The following is a 17,810-nucleotide window of genomic DNA, read 5'->3' as shown; positions in this document are numbered from 1 at the left end:
CTCATGGCCGGATCTCAGGCGACCTGCCCCCTGGCGCCTCTGCTCAAGAAAGTGGCCAGGAGCCTGGCTGCCATGCCGCGCCCTTCCCCCTAACGGCAGTGCAGCTGACCCGTCTCCGACTTGGGGTCCTTGGCGATGGCCCCCAGCCTGTTGACCACGTTGATGACGAAGTTCTTCTCGAGGGTGAAGTTGGTGTAGCCGATGCTCTCAGAGCTGTCGATGACGAACACCACGTCCAGGGCGCCGCAGCGCTTCTCACAGTCTGCGGGTGGGGCGGGCGGGGTGAGCGGAGGGGCGAGGCAGGGGAAGTGGGCGGGGTGAGGGGCGGGGCGGGGCAGGGGGAGGTGGGCGTGGTGAGGGGGAGGGGCGGGGTGAGCGGAGGGGCGGGAGGAGGTGGGCGGGGCGAGCGGAGGGGCGGGGGCATGGGGAGGTGGGCGGGGTGAGGGGGTCGAGGCGGGGGCAAGGGGAGGTGGGCGGGGCAAGCGGAGGGCGGGGGCAGGGGAGGTGGGCGGGGCGATAGGAGGGGCGGGGCGATAGGAGGGGCGGGGCAGGGGGAGGTGGGCGGGGTGAGGGGGGCGAGGCGGGGGCAAGGGGAGGTGGGCGGGGGCAGGGGAGGTGGGCGGGGGCAGGGGAGGTGGGCGGGGTGAGGGGGCGAGGCGGGGGCAAGGGGAGGTGGGCGGGGCGAGCGGAGGGGCGGGGGCAGGGGGAGGTGGGCGGGGTGAGGGGGCGGGGCGGGGGCGAGAGGAGGTGGGCGAGGTGAGCTGAGGAGCCAGGTGAGCAGAGGGGCGGGATGAATGGGAGGGGTGAGCAGGTGACAGCGCTGATCCCTGGATACTCCCAGACCCCAGGGGTGTGTAGCCAGGCACATGGTGGGCAGCAGTGACCGCAAAGGGGAAGGCAGGACTCCGACGGATGGCCCTGACCCCTGGACAAGAGACCTCAAGGACAGAAGTGTCCCAGCCCATAGCGGCCCCGTTCTGCCACCGTGTGGGGGCCTCAACTCACCACAGCATCCACAGGTCTCCCTCACGTAGGTCATGACGTCGCACTCCTGTAACCCAGCGGGGGTGGGGAAGGGCTGGGGAAGGCTTCTGCAGGAAGTCTGCCACCCCTGCCACCCGCCCTCTGACCCGGCCCTGCCACCGCCCTCTGACCCGGCCCTGCTGCCCTTTCTTTCAGATTTTAGGAGGGAGGTGGACCCTGATTCCATCCCTGACTGACACCTACCGTGAGGCCAGGGTCTCCTGGGGGGCCAGGCTCTCCCTGGAAGAGGAAGGGTGACACTGAGAGGTGACGCTCACCATGACCAAGGCTGGGAGCCTGGGAGCGCCCGACTTGTTCTCACGTGGCCCCTCCAGGATCCCCCGCCACTGACCACATGGTTGAGGGGGCTTGTTGGCCTGGTTGGCCCTGGGGCTGTGGCCTGAAGGCCGGATGGATGGGTGACTGACTTACCTCTGGTCCTGGGGCTCCTCTCTGCCCCCGGGGGCCTGGCTCACCAGGGGGACCAGGATCCGCCTGAGAAGGGAAGAGGGCAGGTGGGCTCCGGCAACGCCCTGGGTGGGCCCAGCACCCGGCCCTGCCCTGGGTGACGGGGTGATGGGGCAGGGGCTACTCACAGGCTCGCCCTTCTGGCCTTTTGTCCCCGGTCTTCCTTTGGAGCCAAAGTCACCTCTGCCCCCCTGCGACACAGGACCCCCCCCATTAACAATGCAGAGCTCGGCACTGCTCCCCTCTGCCTCCCAGACCTCCAGGGATCCACCCAAGAGGGACACGCTTTTTTAGGAGAAACCCGAACTTGGCAGTGGGGGTCGGTCAGATGCGATCCCACAGGCCAAGGTGTTCAGTCTGAAAGAGACTGGCGCACGGCTGTTTCCCACCACTCAGCTCCGGCCGCACGGCACGTACCTCGGGGCCAGGGGGGCCAGGCTCGCCTTTCTCTCCCTGGAAGGAAGCACAGGGGTCCGTCAGCACAGGCTGAGGGCTGCTGCCTCTGCAGCGCCCCCCCTCCCCGAGATCTGCAGCCCCTCCCTTCATGGATGGGCAGGTTCTGTTATCAAGGTTTGCAGGCGCCTCGCAGGCTGTGGGAGGACCTGCCTCTGTTCCTGACGGTGCCCCTGGGCGCTCCCCGGCCTCGCCCCGGGCCCCAGGCAGGAGGCCCTGGAGGGACTGCCAGGAACCTTCAAGTCAGGAGCCCCCAGACAGACAAAGCCCACCGCCACCCCCAGTCCCTGTCCCATGCCAGACTTACGGGTGCTCCTCGGGGGCCCGGGTAGCTGAATCCAGGCCTGCCGGGGTCTCCCTGGAGGATGGGGGAGGCTGGTCAGGGCAGGTCCAGCGGGAGGGGTGGAGATGGTTGGCTTGACTGAGGGTGGCTGGGGAGGGGCTCGCGTGTGTAGGGCCACTTTGGGGGGCTGTGCTACCCCCAAGGGTGAGAACACGGCAGAGGGGTGCTGCCCGGCCCCGTGATGTCAGCCCCCACCAAGGGGGCTGGGCCTGCACGTTCCCGGGTGCCTCGCTCAGGCCCCAGGCCCGTCCTGCCAGGTGGGGAGAGGCCTACCTTGGGGCCAGGCTGTCCTGAGTCTCCGCGGGGACCAGCATCGCCAGGGTCTCCCCGAGATCCCTGAGGGCAGAAAAGAAGCGGGGTGGGGGATGGGGGAATGACACATCTAGCTTTGTCCCCCCCACCCCGGGCAGCACTGCTGCCCCCTGGGGCTGGGCGTCCTGTGGGTCTCCTCTCCTTGTGCCACGTCCAGGCTCCCAGGCCCCCACCGCCTCCCCCACCCCCGCTTCTTAGGGCTGGACCCCCTCAGGGCAGGTGAGGGAGTGAGGTACCCATGGCCCCCCCCGTTCTGCTGCCCAAATTTACTCTGGGGACAGTATCTTGCCTGCCTGAGTTTGGGACCCAAGAGGACTGCAGGGCGGGGGAGGGAGATGATGAGGTCAAAGGGCAGTGAGGGGCCCGGGCCCCACAGCTGTGGGCCCTTCCAGGCGTCCTGCTACTGACCTGCTTCCCGGGCTCTCCAAGAGCTCCCTGGGGGCCTCTGGGTCCAGGCAGGCCTCGGTCTCCCTGGGAAGAAAGGGACCCTGCTGTCACTCACTGTGGATGCCCGCGGGGGGGCAGGGCAGGGGGAGGGCAGAAGAGCGCAAGGGGGTTCTTGGTGCAGCCCCTCCAGCCAGGGGCCTCCGTGACGCTCACCTGCTGCCCCACTTACCTTGGCTCCTTTGCTGCCGACCTCTCCAGCCAGGCCCCGGGGGCCCTCAGGGCCAGGGTCCCCCTGTGGGAAGAGAGGCCCGGTTAGTCTGGGGCACGTGGGGAAGGGGGCATTTGGCTTTCTGGGAACACGAGGCCCAGCCTGCAGAGGGTGATGCTGGAACAGCTGCCCTGCCCACTCTGCCTGGCCCAGCACAGCCGGGGGCGGCCTCTCAGTTCCCTGCTTCTGGCCCTTTGCCTGATTTCAAAGGGAGCGAGCTGCCTCGGGATCTCCTCCTGCAGCTGCAGAACCGTGGGTGTGTGTGTGCGCATGTGCACACATGCTGTGTGTGTCTGTATCGGGGTGTGTGTGTGTGCACTGTGTGTGTGTGGTTGCTGTGTGTGTGCTGTGTGTATCTGTGTATCGGTGTGTGCGTGTGTGCATCTGTGTATGGGTGTGTGTGCTGTGTGTGTGCGCGTCTGTGTTTGAGTGTGTGTATGTGCTGAGTGTGTGGTTGCTGTGTACGGGTGTGTGTGTGTGTGTGTGTCTGTGTGTGTGTGGGGGGTGTGTTTGCTGTGCAGTGGAGCAGTGCGCAGCCTGCACAGCTGTGCATGGTGCATGTGGAACTGGCCCTGCTCAGGCCCCTGGGCAGGGTGTGCCTTCTGCTGTCCCCATCCCTGGGGAGTGCCCCCTGATTGCCAGGCCCTGGGGTCGCCTTTGTTCTCCTGGGTGGACTGTGGAGGGGGTGTTGGTCATCCCCGGTCCCGGGACCCCTTGGCACCAAGATGACACCCTGGTGAAGATGCAGGCTCGGCCGACAGCACCCGGGGCTCCCACGGAGGGCTCTCACCTTCTCGCCCTTGGGACCATCGCTGCCCGGGCCGCCCTTGGTTCCAGGGTCTCCCCTGCGCCCCTGCAGAGAACAGGCATGTGTGTGTGGGGGGGGTCCCTGGTTGGGGGCACACCGAAGCCCCATACTGTTTCCCCCCAAAGGACTTGGGTTTTGGGATCTGGGGCCTCTCGAGAGCCGCATCCCAGATGTCCTCTGCTGGGTCAGTTTTGTCCCAGCCGAGACTTCAGGAAATGGCGAGGCCTGGTCAGCTTGTAAGTCTGGGAGTTCAGGCATCGTGCCTGGGGCCCAGCTTGGACTGGCTATCCGATAAGTCACCCAGTCCCCTTTCGGATCAGGCCTCGGCACGCGGCCCCTTTGAGGGTCAGCCTGGGACCGGGACCCACCCACCCTGCTGCGGGACACTGGGGGATGGCCAGGTGGGGGCGCTGTGTGGGCCCCACAGAGGGTGAGCCTGGGTCCGGATGGAGCCCTGAGGGGCGCCCTGCGGGGCAAGGTGGGGTCACATCACTGGCACTGGGTGTCTTGCAGGAGCGTGGCTGGGCCCGCAGGCCCCTCGTCGGTGGCCCTCCCTCGTGTCTGCTGCCTGGGATGAGGAGGTGCACTGCAGAAGCTGGAGGACGTGGGCTGAGAGGCCCAGAGCGGGGTGCCCTGAGGCGGCCCTGCAGGAGGGCGAGGCGGGGGGCCGGGCCCAGGGGGCACTGCCCACCCCCCGGCTGCACCAGGGCCTGCAGGCGGTGTGAACTCACCGGCTCGCCTTTGGGTCCTCGGGGCCCAGGCCCGCCCTTGGCCCCCTTCACGCCCGGACTTCCCGGGGATCCGTTGTTGCCTTGGTAACCCTGCGGGGAGGAGACAGCTCCGCTAGGGGACCCCCGGCCACTGTGCGGCTGCCCGTGGGGAGGGCCCGCGCCGAGAGGACTCTCGCCCCGTTTCAGGTGGGACCACATCTGCCTTGGGGTGCCGTATGCGCCGTGGCCTGGCAGCGGGGATGGGGAGGCTGGGCAGCACTGGGGTGGGGGGCATGAGAGCAGGGACCGGCCGGGAACACTTGCCTTGCTTCCTTTTGCCCCGTTTTCCCCCGGGGGTCCTCTGCGTCCTGGGCGGCCAGCATCCCCCTGCAAGCGTTTGGAGAAATCAGCCTCAGGTCCTTTGGACCCCAGGGGCCAGGCAGAACCCCTCCCAGGTCCGTGGAGCATGGCCCAGTGTGTGGGCACGGCACGGCCCTCTGTCCTGTTTGCTGGGTGTCTCAGCCGGGCCGTCTCCCTCGGGCCTGAAGCTGCAGGAAGGGAGCAGGCCACCCGGGGTGACCCACCCACGGGCTCTGGCCTGCCCCCACCCCCCACCTTGGCCAGACCGTCTACCTTGGCGCCTTGGTCTCCTCGCTCTCCGGGGCTGCCCGCTTCCCCCACGTAACCGTCGGGGCCCTGAGAGAGGAAGAGGGTTGAGCTGCATGCGGCGCTGGCGTTTTCCCATGAGCTCACGGTGGTGGGGCGGGGAGGAGAGGAGGGGAGGTGGCGGGGGGAGGGAGACCAGCACCCCATTGCTGGATGCGCTGCCACTCCCCCCCCCCCCAGGGCCTGGGCGGGCGACTGGACAGGCTCAGACATGGGAGCCCCTCGGGACTCTGTAGCAGCCGCTCCACCTGACCCAGGAGACCCCAGGGGGCATCTGTCATGTGTGACCCCAGCCCCGGCTGAACCCTGGAGGGGTCAGGGACAGGCAGAGGAGGGCAGGAGGGAGGAGCTGAGCTGCTGGCTCCCGGGTCCCCTGCTGCAGCCCGCAGGGCTGATGACTGCCCTCCCCGCCCTGCCGGGGTCTGGCATCTCCCAGGACCAGCAGTCAAGGCAAAGGTGCAGTGCTGCGCTCACCCGATCGCCGGGGTCGCCCTTGCAGCCAGGAGGGCCGATGCGCCCTAACTTGCCCTGAGGGAGAAGAGGGGGCAGGAAATGCATCAGAGCTGGGTTTCCGGAGACACCACCCCCATGACATGTGCGCCAATGGTGCCAGTTCTCAGCGTACTGGGCACCAACTGTGGGACGCCTGTGTCAGCAGCTCCACTATCAGGGTGGGGCCTCTGCAGAGGAGGGAGTCCCTGGGGTGGGGGTGGGGGGGAGCATGGGTGTCTGTGCCGCCCCCTCGCGTGTGCTCGCCTGGGATGTGTGTGTGCATGCATGTGACGTGAGTTGTGGCGTTTGGGTGCCCCGTGCATGTGTGAGCCCCCACCAGGGCAGAGGTGGGGCCTGCGGGTCAGGCTGGGCTTTCTGCTGGGCTTTCTGCAAGGCTGTGCCCTGCTTTTCAGGAGCAAAGGTCCGCTCCAGCTCTTGCAGTGCTCCCACCTGTCCCGGGCCCACTGGGTAGGTGCGGGCTGCGGGCAGTGGCTGGAGGGGCCCGGAGGCCCAGCCCTGGCAGGACCCGAGGGTCAGGAGTCAGTCGTGGGCATTCCTATGACCTGGAAGTGCCTTGGGCACCCCGACCCCACCCACGCACAGAGCCCCGGGCGCACTGTACCTTCTGACCATCGGTCCCGTTCTTGCCGGCCAGGCCGGGGGCGCCCTGGAGGAGAGGGGGAGGAGGACTCCGTCAGCCCCCGCGCCCTTCCTTCCCAGCAGTGTCCCCCCCGCCCCCGCATAACCGTCTGCTCACCTTCCTCCCATCGGCTCCAAACTCGCCCTGCGCAGGAGGAAAGGAGGCCCGTTAGCCGTGCGTCTTCACATCACGGCTGCCACTGCCTCGGGGCCCAAGTCTGTCCTCGGACCACACACGAGGCCGGAGGGGCCCCAGAAGGCCACCCGCAGCACGACGCTGCCGAGGGGGTTAGGGCCGGGGCTCCCAGGGCCATGCGAGGTCTGGCCACCCAGAGTCTACTCACCTTCTCTCCTTTGAAACCAGGAACCCCCTGAGGTGGGGAGGAGAGAGAAGCAGCGTTACTGGCGTGTGCGCTGGTGCCCGCGGGCCCCGGGGCAGGGGGCAGGGCTGACATCAGGCGGTGGCGGGTGGCGGGGTGAGGAGAGAGCAGGGCTCAGGCTGGAGGCTCGCTTTGGGGACAGCGGCGTCGGAAATACTGAGAAGGTTCACGTCCTCGGGCCGGGGGCGGGGATGGAGGGCTGCCCTCGACACATCCTGACCCGGCAGCTGGCCTCTCCTGGAGCCACGCAGCCCTTGGCTTGTCCCCGTGTCCCCAGCCACCCAGTCGGGGCCGGCAGCAACTTGCCTTGGGTCCTGGGAATCCAATGGGGCCTTCGATGCCTGGATCTCCCTGTGGAAGAACAAGGGGCCGTGGCTGTAACCCCAGCCCTGGGCGCTGGGCCACCGGTGGGGCAGGACAGACACTCGCTCACCTGTCGCCCCTTCTGTCCAGGCTCTCCGGGCTCACCCATGTTGCCCTTGGCACCCTAGAAGCAGACAACAGAAAAAGGAGTAAACGGGGTGAGGGGGCAGGGCGGGCTGGGCCACCAGGGACCCCTCGCAGGCTCCGGGGAGGTGGAAGAGTGGCGGTCCTGGGTCAGTGTGGCCAGAGCTGCTGGCCCCACTCAGGTGACGATGACAATGCCACACTGAGAGATCCCAGAGGTGGGTCAGCTGACCCCAAGAATCCAGGTCTCCGTCAGGACAGGGCCCGCTTTGACCCTGACCGACGGCTCTCGGAGAAGCCACCCTGCAGGCAGCGCTGGGGTGGCAGCGCCCGAACTGGCCTGCAGGGCCCCGATTCTGTGCCCGGCCTGGAGTGTGCCCACCTCTCATGTCACGACATCAGATCTTCTAGACCTGGAGGGGCAGCGAAGGAACTTGCCTTCCGCAGGCCGGGGCTTTAGGAAGGAAGCCTCCTGAAGCTCGTGCTCCTTGGAATGAAGGGTTTAACGATACAGTGTAGGACTGTGTTACGCACAGGCACTATGTGTTCATGCGCTTCCAGCTTCAGTCCGAGACAGGGAGGAGGGAGACGTGCTCAGGGAGGAAGGAGCGGGGAAGAGGCTGGGAACAGACACAGGGCGCGGCGGGCGGGTGGAGGCCTCTCAACCGCCGTGCCCTGGTCAGGGCTCCTTCCGTGCTCCTGCCTCCATCTCTGCCCCCCAGATGCTAACCACGGCGCTCCCCGCGGCAGCTTCCAGCAACGCCAACCACGGGGACCAGAGTCACAGCCCTGCCATGTGGCCACAGCCCCTCCAGCGGCTAATTCATCCCTGGCCCAGGACTGGAGTGGCCAGGGAGGGAGTGGGAGTGTCTAGGCGGCGGCCTGGAAGCCGAGCATCTACACAACTCTCCTGAACTTAGGAAAAAGCATCTTGGGGAGTTCCTGTTGTGGCGCAGTGGACACGAATCCGACTAGTCCATGAGGACGTGGGTTTGATCCCTGGCCTTGCTCAGTGGGTTAAGGATCTGGTGTTGCCATGAGCTGTGGTGTAGGTTGCAGACGTGGCTCGGATCTGGCATTGCTGTGGCTGTGGCGTAGGCCGGCAGCTGCAGCTCTGATTTGACCCCTAGCTGGGAACCTCCACATGCAGCAGGTGGGGCCCTAAAAAGCAAAAAAAGAAAAAAAAAAGCAAAAAGCCTCCTGGTAATAACTTTTCCTGTAACAGTATTTTCAATGGTCGCTCATCTCCTCAGGGTTTCTTTCCCCTCTCTTGCTTTTCTTTACGATTTTTGACACGAATCGTTGGTGCTTCTGATGCTCCGATACTGATTTTGGAAGGACTTCATTTATATACCTCCGTTGCTACGAAAATGCAGGGCCAACCTGACCCCTTAAAACCTACTTATTTGGAGTTCCCGGTGTGGCGCAGTGGGTTAAGATTCCGACTGCAGTGGCGCAGGTTGCTGCAGAGGCATGGGTTCAAACCCCAGCCCTTCACAGTGGGTTAAAGGATCCGGTGTGGCCCCAGCTGCGGCGTAGGTCCCGGTTGCGGCTCAGATTCAATCGCTGGTCCGGGAACTTCCATTTGCTGCAGGCGCAGCCATTAAAGACACCCAAGCTAATCAGTGACAAGAGCGGGTGCCCCGTGCGAATCAACCTCCCGATGGTTTATGTACTTGGGCATGCTTGCTTACAGGAGTTTTTTTTTTTTTTTCATTTTTTTTTTTAATTACTCAAGTGAATTTATCACATCTGTAGTTACAGGAGTTTTTTTTGGGCGAAACCTTAAAAAGCGTTTGTACTTTTCTCAAAATGCCATATAAAAGGAGGCTGATAAAAACTGAATTTTGGTTCCTCCAAGGTGAGAAGCGGGGGGTCCATCTGAGGTGCAGTAGTCCCAGATTTGGAGTTCAGGAGAGGTCGGGCCTTTCCTGCAGTGCAGACACCCCGGGGAGTCTGGGCACCTTACCTTCTGGCCGCGGTAGCCCTTTGGGCCGGGGGGCCCCGGGATCTCCAGGCAGCTCACCTTGTAGCACTGAAACAGGAAGCAGGGGCAGCGCGTGAGGCCACGAGTCCCAGGAGGGAGGAGCGGGGAGCCCGCAGCCTCGGCACGCTGGGCCGTCCTGAGCTTGGGGCTGCATGAAGAAGCAGGCTTCGGAGGCACCCAGGAGGCCCCCGTGCCCACCAGGGGTGGGGTTCAGGGGTCCACACGAGTGCTCTGGCCAAGTTTTGAAATCGAGGCTGGGTTGGGCGGGGACCAGCAGTGGGAGGGTCAGTCAGCACTCAGGCCTGCACATTAAACCGTCGTGGTTCTGAGCAGCTGCGCCAAGGAAGGGTGGGCCTGCAGAAGCCCCGGCCATGGACGAGGGTACATCTGGGGCCTGGAGGTGCAGGTCCCGCGCTGGGCACCCGGCTCAGGTGGACGGTGCCCATTGGCCCAGAGCACAGCCCTCAGCCTCGACGGCCACCACCCCCCCCACCCTGGGCGTGCGCTCCACAGACACGCCACATGCCGACCTCCCGGGTTTAAGCAGCGTGGTTTTGGCCCCTGGTCTAGACGGGGTTCCCAGGCCCCACATGGCGCAGAGGGGCCCTGCTCCCTCCCTCCTCTCACTGTCCAGCCCCCCGGGGGATGGTCTCTGCTGGGTCAGCGCCGCAGAGGCCGGGCAGCTCCCAGTGGGGCCGTGGGAACGGAGGTGCCCTCACCTCTCCGTAGGCTTCATGTTTCTGCGGAAAAGACAGAAAGACCCTGGTTAGCAGGGAGCCAGAAGTGCGGTCCCCTCGGAGTCTGGGCGGGGGCGCAGGACGCGGGACCAGATGGGACCCGGGCCAGGGTTCAGCCCCTTCAGTCGCCTCCCTCAGGGCGTGACCGGAGCCCGGGCAGCAGACTGGGGCTCGCCCACGGGGTCTGGGGACCCCGCCCTCCGTCCCCGGCGGGCGGGCGGCCCCGGCAGCTCACCATGACCTTGATGATGCGGTTGATGGTGTCCTGGTCGATCTCCGTGGAGTCGGAGCGCATGGTGGCGTAGTTGTTGCGGTAGAGCTCGTGCGGCGTGCTGGCGATGTCCCGCAGGCCCTGCTCGTTCAGCTGCAGGTTGGGGGGCACCGCGAAGAGCCGGATGCCCTCCTCCCGGGCCCGCTCGGCCTGCAGCTTGATGCCCCCGCAGGGACTGCCGGTGACGTGGCCGTCGGTGATGACCACGGCGAAGTTGACCTTCACCTTGCCCACGTGCCGCCGGACCTCCTGGGTCATGTTGGACAGCATGCAGTCAGTGAAGGTGCCCCGGCGGAAGGAGCTGATGCTCTGCAGGCTCTTGGTGAAGGAGGCCCGGTCGCTGCCCGGCGGGCTGAACACCTCCACCAGGTCGGAGAAGTGCAGGCCGCCGTAGCGCCAGCTCAGGGCCACCTGGTCCAGGTAGAGCTCGTCCTGCAGCTGGCTGATGAACTGCAGCACGAACTGCTGCATGTGGGAGAGCAGGCTGTCGGTGGGGGACTGCATGGTGACGCTCTCCGACGTGTCCAGCACGAAGTACACGTGGATCGGGCAGTCGGCCTTCTCTGCGGGCACGCACGAGTCACCAGGGCCAGGCCCGCGGTTGTCCTGGTTCGGCCCCGCCCGCCCCTGCCCCCCCCAACCCCCACTGTGGCGCCCACACAGGTGGTACCTGGGCAGCTGTTCCTGTCGGAGGTGCCTGGGGCGATGACCTCCTGCTGCTGGGCGTGGACGGCCCCCAGGAGCCCCCAGAGCAGGAGGGCGGAGCAGGGGCTGTGGAGCATCTTGGCAGCACCCGTGCGCCCTGACATCCTGCAACAGGAAGAAGCTGTGCTGCAGACCGTGGCCCACTGCACGCCAAGTCCCCTGCCCTCCCGGAGCAGCACGGGCGGCGGCCAGCCGGCACCTGGGCTCGGGGCGGGGCCGCAGACATAGGTGGGTGCAGAGGCCACGAGCTCTGGACTCCTTTCTGGGGGATGTTCGCGGCCCTCCCCGCCACCCCACGCCTGAGGGGACTCTCTGCGGGAGGGCGAGGAAGGGGCCTGTCGCCCCGCTGTTCTGGTGGGGACCCTGCAACCTGGTTCACACAAACCCCCACTGCCCCTCGGAGCCCCTGGAACAGAGGGTGAAGCTGCTGAAGACACAACCCCGCTGCGGGCTCGGGGCCCTGCCGGCAGCCTGGGCCGCACGGCTGGCCGAGAGGTGGTGCCTGGAGAGTCGGCGGGGAAGCGGAGGCGTCGGGGCACCCTGGTCAGTCTTCCTGGTGATGCCCTCAGCACTGCGGAAATCTCTCACTTCTGCGAGGAGGTGCATTCGCGGGGCAGGTGTTACTACACTCGGGCTTAAGGTGAGACGGGCTATCCTGACATAGTCAGGGGTGAACAGGGCCTGGTCCTGCTTCCCCTGGGCATGGGGTCACGGTTAGCTTAAGAGCTAGCTTGTGCCTCTGCAGTTAGCAGTCATGACTGCGGGGAGCCGAGAAGATACAAGGAGCCGAGGAAGGCAGTTTGCCTGAACGGTGCAAGCCGAGGGTGGGCTTCTGGTCAGGATAGAAGCCTGTCTGTGTGGTGAAAAACCGAGGGCCGGCTGAAGCCTGCCTGTGCGGTGCAAGCCCAGGGCAGGCCTCAGGTTACGCGGCTCTCACGTTGATGCTGATGGGAAGAGCTGGGGCTTCCCGGGAAAATAATTTCCACGTCTGCGCCGAGAACATGGATTGTTTCTCGGGTGACCCAGTCGCTCCTGCTGTTTTATCTGTTATTCACTTTTCCTCAGACTTTCCTGATTATTTGCTTATCATTCTTATTTCCCATTCTTATTTTCCTGTGGTGATTTGCGATTTAACAAAATTACAACAATAATATAATAAGAATTTCATCCTGGAGGACTTTCCCCTATTCAAATCCAACTTAATTAAAATTCAAATCCAACTTAATTAAAACACAGTGTTTATCTACTAACTAGTTATACAGCACACTTTAGAGGTAGGATTTTAATGAGGTCTATAGAAGTTAGACATATATTATTCTTGATCAAAAGAAACCCAGCTGTGAGTTTGGTCCTTGAGTTTAGAAACTTTTAGCGGTAGCTGGCTACGCTGATTTGTATGTTCCCACACTGTCTCCCTGCCAAGAACGCTTTGAAGATAGACACTAGTCTGAAGACAGGATTTTTTGCGTCTGCAACTTCAGCTTGTGGGAACTGGCTGGCCATGAGATGGTTTGTGCTGGGTCTCCTCCTTCCCACAGGATAGGCTGCGCCTGTTTGTCCTTGAATTGTACTCACTCCATTTACTTCAGTTGAAGATTTTAGAACATGACGTATTGCTACTGTACCATGTGGCCAAAAACCAAAGCCTAATCGTTAACCAACGTACTTTTAACACTGTGATGTCATCTGCAGTGAAAAACTCTATATAATCAACCACTTATGCCAATAAACTCTGAGCAGTCCCGCGCCCTGAAAGAAGGGACAAAGAGGCTGCCTCCCTTGCAAAAGCCAACGCCGTTCATTCCCTGGCTGCTGGACCTGGTTGCTGGAGCTGCCCTCTGGCACGTGACCCTGCAGGGTGGCAACAGTCGCCAAGATTAAAGTGAACTCAGTGGGAATGTCAGGAAATCCAGGAGGGCTTCCTGCAGGAGGTGATAGATATGCCCAGACTGAGGGAAGTGCTGAGAGGAAGGGAGCTCCTGGCCGAGAGGAGGCTGGTTTAGGGCGGCTGGGGGGCCAACACGCAATTGGGGTGGGAGCTAACAAGGTGGGTCCAGGGGCTCTGAGGCACCTGGAAGCCAAAGGGAGTCAGAGCCGAGGGTCCAGAGCCATCAACAGTGGTGAGGGCCACTCTGGGACCCTAGTCAGGGGCCAGTCAGGGCCGAGCACTGGGATGTGGGCACAGCTTCGTCCTCCATGACCCCTGACCCTGCTGCCCCACGGGGGAGAGACCCCAGCAAGGGCGCCATGAGTCCTACCAGATCCTGTCCCCTGCAGGTGATGGAGGAGGGAACCGAGGCGCCAGGGAGACTGCGCCCAGCTTGGCACTGTTCTCCACGTGTGCATGCACACACACCACACTGCACACATAGCACACACTCCCATACACACACACACCACACACTAACACTCACACCCCCCCACACACACACACTCCACACCACACAATCATACACCTCACACTGCACACTAACACACGCATGATAAACTGCACCCGGTGGAAGATCTTTCTCTCAAATGTAATGAAAAATTCTAAAAATATCTACCCGGGGGGAGAGCACAATAGCAACACTAAAATAGAGAAAAACGCCCATCATTTTGGCCTGGGGTATGCAGCCTCCAAGGGGGCCCTAATGGCTCTGGCTGGCAGGGATTCCTGCCCTTAGTGTCCCTTCACACACTGAGGTGTCACTGGCCTGTGTCCCCAACAGGGTGATGCAGAAGTGCCGGTGCTGGGTCATAAAAGCCAGGAGGGCTTCTGCCTGGTTCTCCCTTGAATCGCTCGCTGGGTGGGAAGCCGGCTGCCGTCACGCGAAGACTCTCAAGCAGCCTGTGCAGCAGCTCATGAGGGGAGGAAACGGGGGAGCAGAGAGCAGAGAGGGAGCCGCCTTAGAAGCAGCCACGACTTCCGATGACCAAGACCTTGGCCAGGATCCTGACGGCACCTGCCGAGGGACCCTGAGCCAGAACCGTCCAGCTAAGCCTCACCTGAATTCCCGACGCAAAGAAATTGTGCGATAGTAAACGGTTACTGTTTTAAATCACGAAGTTCTGGGGAACGTTATCACACAGCAGCAAGTCATGCCCGTGGGCATCGGACGCTCCCTCCAGACAGTGCAGAAAGGGTGATGAGACAGTGATTCGGAATTCCGACAGGCAAACGCAACGACCCGAGGGCGGCTTCCCAGTCTCCTCTTCATGCACAAGGATTCACATCTCGGATGGAGACGGGCTCGCGGCTATGCCACCCCTACACCATTCCTTACACAGTTCCGCCAGTGGTAACAGACCCTGCTACTATCCATGTGGACGTGGGTTTGATCCCTGGCCTCATTCAGTGGGTTAAGGATCCAGTGTTGCTGTGGCTGTGGGGTAGGCCAGCAGCTACAGCTCTGATTTGACCCCTAGCCTTGGAACTTCCATATGCTGCAGGTTCAGCCCTAAAAAGACCAAAAAAAAAAAAAAAAAAAGTTCTGCAAGGAATTTTGCAAAAGCTACATAGAAATAAGTGACAATGATAATGTACACCCAAAAACAAATGAGAGAAGGCCAAAGCTATAGTCACAGGAAAATACATAGCCTTTGAGGTTTTATGTTATAAAACATTAGTGGAACAAATTAGGCATGTGGTTAAAGAAACTAGAGACAAAAAAATTTAATGGGATAAACCTCAGGAAAGCGAGAGAGAAAAATAAACCAAGTGGTTAAAAATACCCACAGTAGAATAATAAATATATCTTAGAGCTGGTAGTTCAAAAAGGCCAGTAAAATAGAAAAAGATTTTAGCAAGTCTAAGCGAAAATAAAAATGATGAAGCAGAAATATAGACATATGCACATTTAAGAATAAGTAAAATAATGGTAGATGAAGAGGTTTTTTTATTGTTCATTTTTAAAAACATAGAAGAGCAGCTTTAAGCTAAAGAGAATGAAAGACCATTTTTGGGATGTGGTCTCGCCTTTCAGGAAGAATGGAAAGGCTGGAAGGAAATACACTCTCAAAGGCTCTGGCCCAAATAGCTTTTGCATCTTCAAGAACAAATGCTTCTCTGCTATTTAACTTATTATGACATAAAAAGATAAGATTCTTTTCAATTCATTTTTAAACTTGGAAAATCCTAAGAGCAAAACTTAATAAAAAAGATATCCCTAAAAAGAACTTTAGGATAAACCTCACTTTGGAACCTAGTTGCAAAAATCCTAACTGGTATTAGAAAAATAAAATCTATCAGCTAAGATGAAAATAATGATGCCCTCTGAGGAAATACGTGAATGTACGTCATGTCAATATAAAAAGAAAATAACGTATAGGCATATCTCACAGATACCGCGAATCTGGTTCCAGACCACCAGAATACAGCAAATACTGCAGAAAAGGGAGTGGCAGGAATTTTTTTGCTTGTTTCCCAGCGCATATCAAAGTTATGTTTATGTTACTGTCTACTGTGTGCAATGGTGCTATATCTTAAAAAATGATGTTTGCAACAATTAGAAATTCCTTCCTGCTAAAACCGCCCACCATCATCTGCCCTGCGGTGAGCTATCACAGTAACACCAAAGACTGCTGGTCGCAGGTCCCGTGACAAGATGACACTGAAAAGCATACAATATTGCAAGAATTCTCAAAATGTGGCAGAGGCACAAAGTGAGAAAATGCCATTGGGAAAATGCCTAGACTTACTCGATGCAGGGTTGCCACATACCTTCGACTTGTAGAAACCAAAATATCCGCAAAGCACAGTAAAGCGAAGGGCATTAACACTGAGCTATGTGGGTAACTGCTCTAGCGGAACCCCCAAACATCTACTTGTGATTTTTTTTAAAACGCAAAATCTCATAAGAAACTTAGGAGTTGGATTAACATTATAAACGATAAAAATTTTATTTTTTATTTTATTTTTTATTTTTTTTTGCCTTTTTGCTATTTCTTTGGGCCGCTCCCGCGGCATATGGAGGTTCCCAGGCTAGGGGTTGAATCGGAGCTGTAGCCACCGGCCTATGCCAGAGACACCGCAACGCGGGATCCAAGCCGCGTCTGCGACCTACACCACAGCTCACGGCAACGCCGGATCGTTAACCCACTGAGCAAGGGCAGGGATCGAACCTGCAACCTCATGGTTCCCAGTCAGATTCGTTAACCACTGCGCCACCACGGGAACTCTATAAATGATAAAAATTTTAAATCGACAGCCACTATCAAATTTTACACAAAAGCTAAAATAGAGTTCCTTATCTTTGTGGGTCACTGGCTGCTTTAAGAATCTGGACAATTTCGCCAGACATAAACACACGGATTACTCATGTACAGAAATCTTATTCTTCATTAATTCAGAGGGTCTGTTCACGGAATTGACTCTGGATTAAAAATTCCTCTCTTGAAGAATGACCATTATAGCACGAAAAATAAAAACCCAAAAATGACAGAGTGCTGATCTCACTCTATCATTCACTGTTCTGTTGGAAGCCAACACAATAAGAGAGTAAAAAGGAAAAGAGTATAAATCCCGGAAAGGAAGAGATGGGACCTGTTCTTATTAAAGATACGACAGTCCACCTAGAAAACCCAATAAAGTCAACTGAACAAAATTAAGGGAGAGAGAAAGGATGATTCAATGAGGCAGTTACAAGAAAAATGCTTAAAAAAGTCTACAGATTTTCTTCTATCAGCAACAAGCAGCTAGAAAATGTAATGGAAAAATGCTATTTACGCTAGCAAGAAAAACAACATTAATCCAAGGAATAAACTTAACAGGAATCTGGGAATGCACAAGACTTAGGAGTGGCCCTCCCCCAATTTCTAAGGAACACAACGGAGGAGGAGATCTTGTTTCTGGATGAAGACTCACTATGTAAGAATATGAGTTATTTCTAACTGAATCTACACTTGAACGTAATTTTGATTAAGACCTCCAAGAAAAGCTTTTGCTTTTTTGCTATTACATGTTGACAAAGTGAATCTAGGATTCACCTGGAATAAGAGTAGCTCAGAAAAATAAAAAAACAAAGGATGATGAAAGTATCAAGAGCTATAACGGAATATAACGACAGTAACGAAGAATTTGTGGGTTTGGTGCTGGAATGGCCAACAGACCACACACAAATGCGATAACACCATATGAGAGCCGAGGAAAGGAGACAGCTGCTTCTCAGAGCAGTGAGAGGAGTCTGGAAAGAGGGCTCACGATGTGACTGGAAACACGGTAATCCCACCTCACCCAAATAAAGTCCAGGAAACGGAAGCAACTGAGTGCAAAAAACGTGCACCAAAAAGTCTCAAAGAAAACAGAAAAGATGAAATGACAGTCGGGAGTTCCCGTCGTGGCTCAGTGGTTAACGAATCCGACTAGGAACCATGAGGTTGCGGGTTCGGTCCCTGCCCTTGCTCAGTGGGTTAACGATCCAGTGTTGCCGTGAGCTGTGGTGTAGGTTGCAGACGTGGCTCAGATCCCGCATGGCTGTGGCTGTGGTGTAGGCCAGCGGCTACAGCTCTGATTCCACCCCTAGCCTGGGAACCTCCATGTGCCTCGGGAGTGGCCCAAGAAATGGCAAAAAGACCAAAAAAAAAAAAAAAGAAAAAAAAAGAAAAGAAATGACGGTGAAACATTTTCTGTAATTACTCTGCACCAGACATTTCGCTACATCTTTTCTTTTAACCCTCATAACAGCTCTTAGACATTGGTGCTTAGAATCCCCAATTCAAGGATGAGGAAACTGA

General features: G+C 59.1%; 1 protein-coding gene across 2 annotated transcripts in view; it reads right to left on the bottom strand.

Annotated features, from left to right (window-relative positions):
- Positions 1–17,810, bottom strand: part of COL6A2 (collagen type VI alpha 2 chain) — a 34,458-nt gene that overhangs the window by 6,830 nt on the left and 9,818 nt on the right. For both annotated transcript variants that reach the window (XM_047798387.1, XM_047798396.1), the window contains exons 2-25: positions 11,062–11,201; positions 10,356–10,954; positions 10,103–10,123; positions 9,366–9,431; positions 7,383–7,436; positions 7,256–7,300; positions 6,914–6,940; positions 6,688–6,714; positions 6,553–6,597; positions 5,913–5,966; positions 5,406–5,468; positions 5,097–5,159; positions 4,794–4,883; positions 4,045–4,107; positions 3,216–3,278; positions 3,008–3,070; positions 2,561–2,623; positions 2,252–2,302; positions 1,909–1,944; positions 1,620–1,682; positions 1,456–1,518; positions 1,228–1,263; positions 1,006–1,051; positions 110–262 (exon numbers count right to left, since the gene is read on the bottom strand). In XM_047798387.1, the coding sequence (XP_047654343.1) occupies positions 110–262; positions 1,006–1,051; positions 1,228–1,263; positions 1,456–1,518; positions 1,620–1,682; positions 1,909–1,944; positions 2,252–2,302; positions 2,561–2,623; positions 3,008–3,070; positions 3,216–3,278; positions 4,045–4,107; positions 4,794–4,883; positions 5,097–5,159; positions 5,406–5,468; positions 5,913–5,966; positions 6,553–6,597; positions 6,688–6,714; positions 6,914–6,940; positions 7,256–7,300; positions 7,383–7,436; positions 9,366–9,431; positions 10,103–10,123; positions 10,356–10,954; positions 11,062–11,200 (1,993 nt within the window). In that variant the 5' untranslated portion in view covers position 11,201. The remainder of the gene's footprint in view (positions 1–109; positions 263–1,005; positions 1,052–1,227; positions 1,264–1,455; positions 1,519–1,619; positions 1,683–1,908; positions 1,945–2,251; positions 2,303–2,560; positions 2,624–3,007; positions 3,071–3,215; positions 3,279–4,044; positions 4,108–4,793; positions 4,884–5,096; positions 5,160–5,405; positions 5,469–5,912; positions 5,967–6,552; positions 6,598–6,687; positions 6,715–6,913; positions 6,941–7,255; positions 7,301–7,382; positions 7,437–9,365; positions 9,432–10,102; positions 10,124–10,355; positions 10,955–11,061; positions 11,202–17,810) is intronic.

The sequence above is a fragment of the Phacochoerus africanus genome, chromosome 1, assembly GCF_016906955.1.
Source record: "Phacochoerus africanus isolate WHEZ1 chromosome 1, ROS_Pafr_v1, whole genome shotgun sequence".
NCBI lineage: Eukaryota > Metazoa > Chordata > Mammalia > Artiodactyla > Suidae > Phacochoerus > Phacochoerus africanus.
Note: the sequence above shows the minus strand (reverse complement) of the source record. Positions and strands in the feature narration are given on the sequence as shown.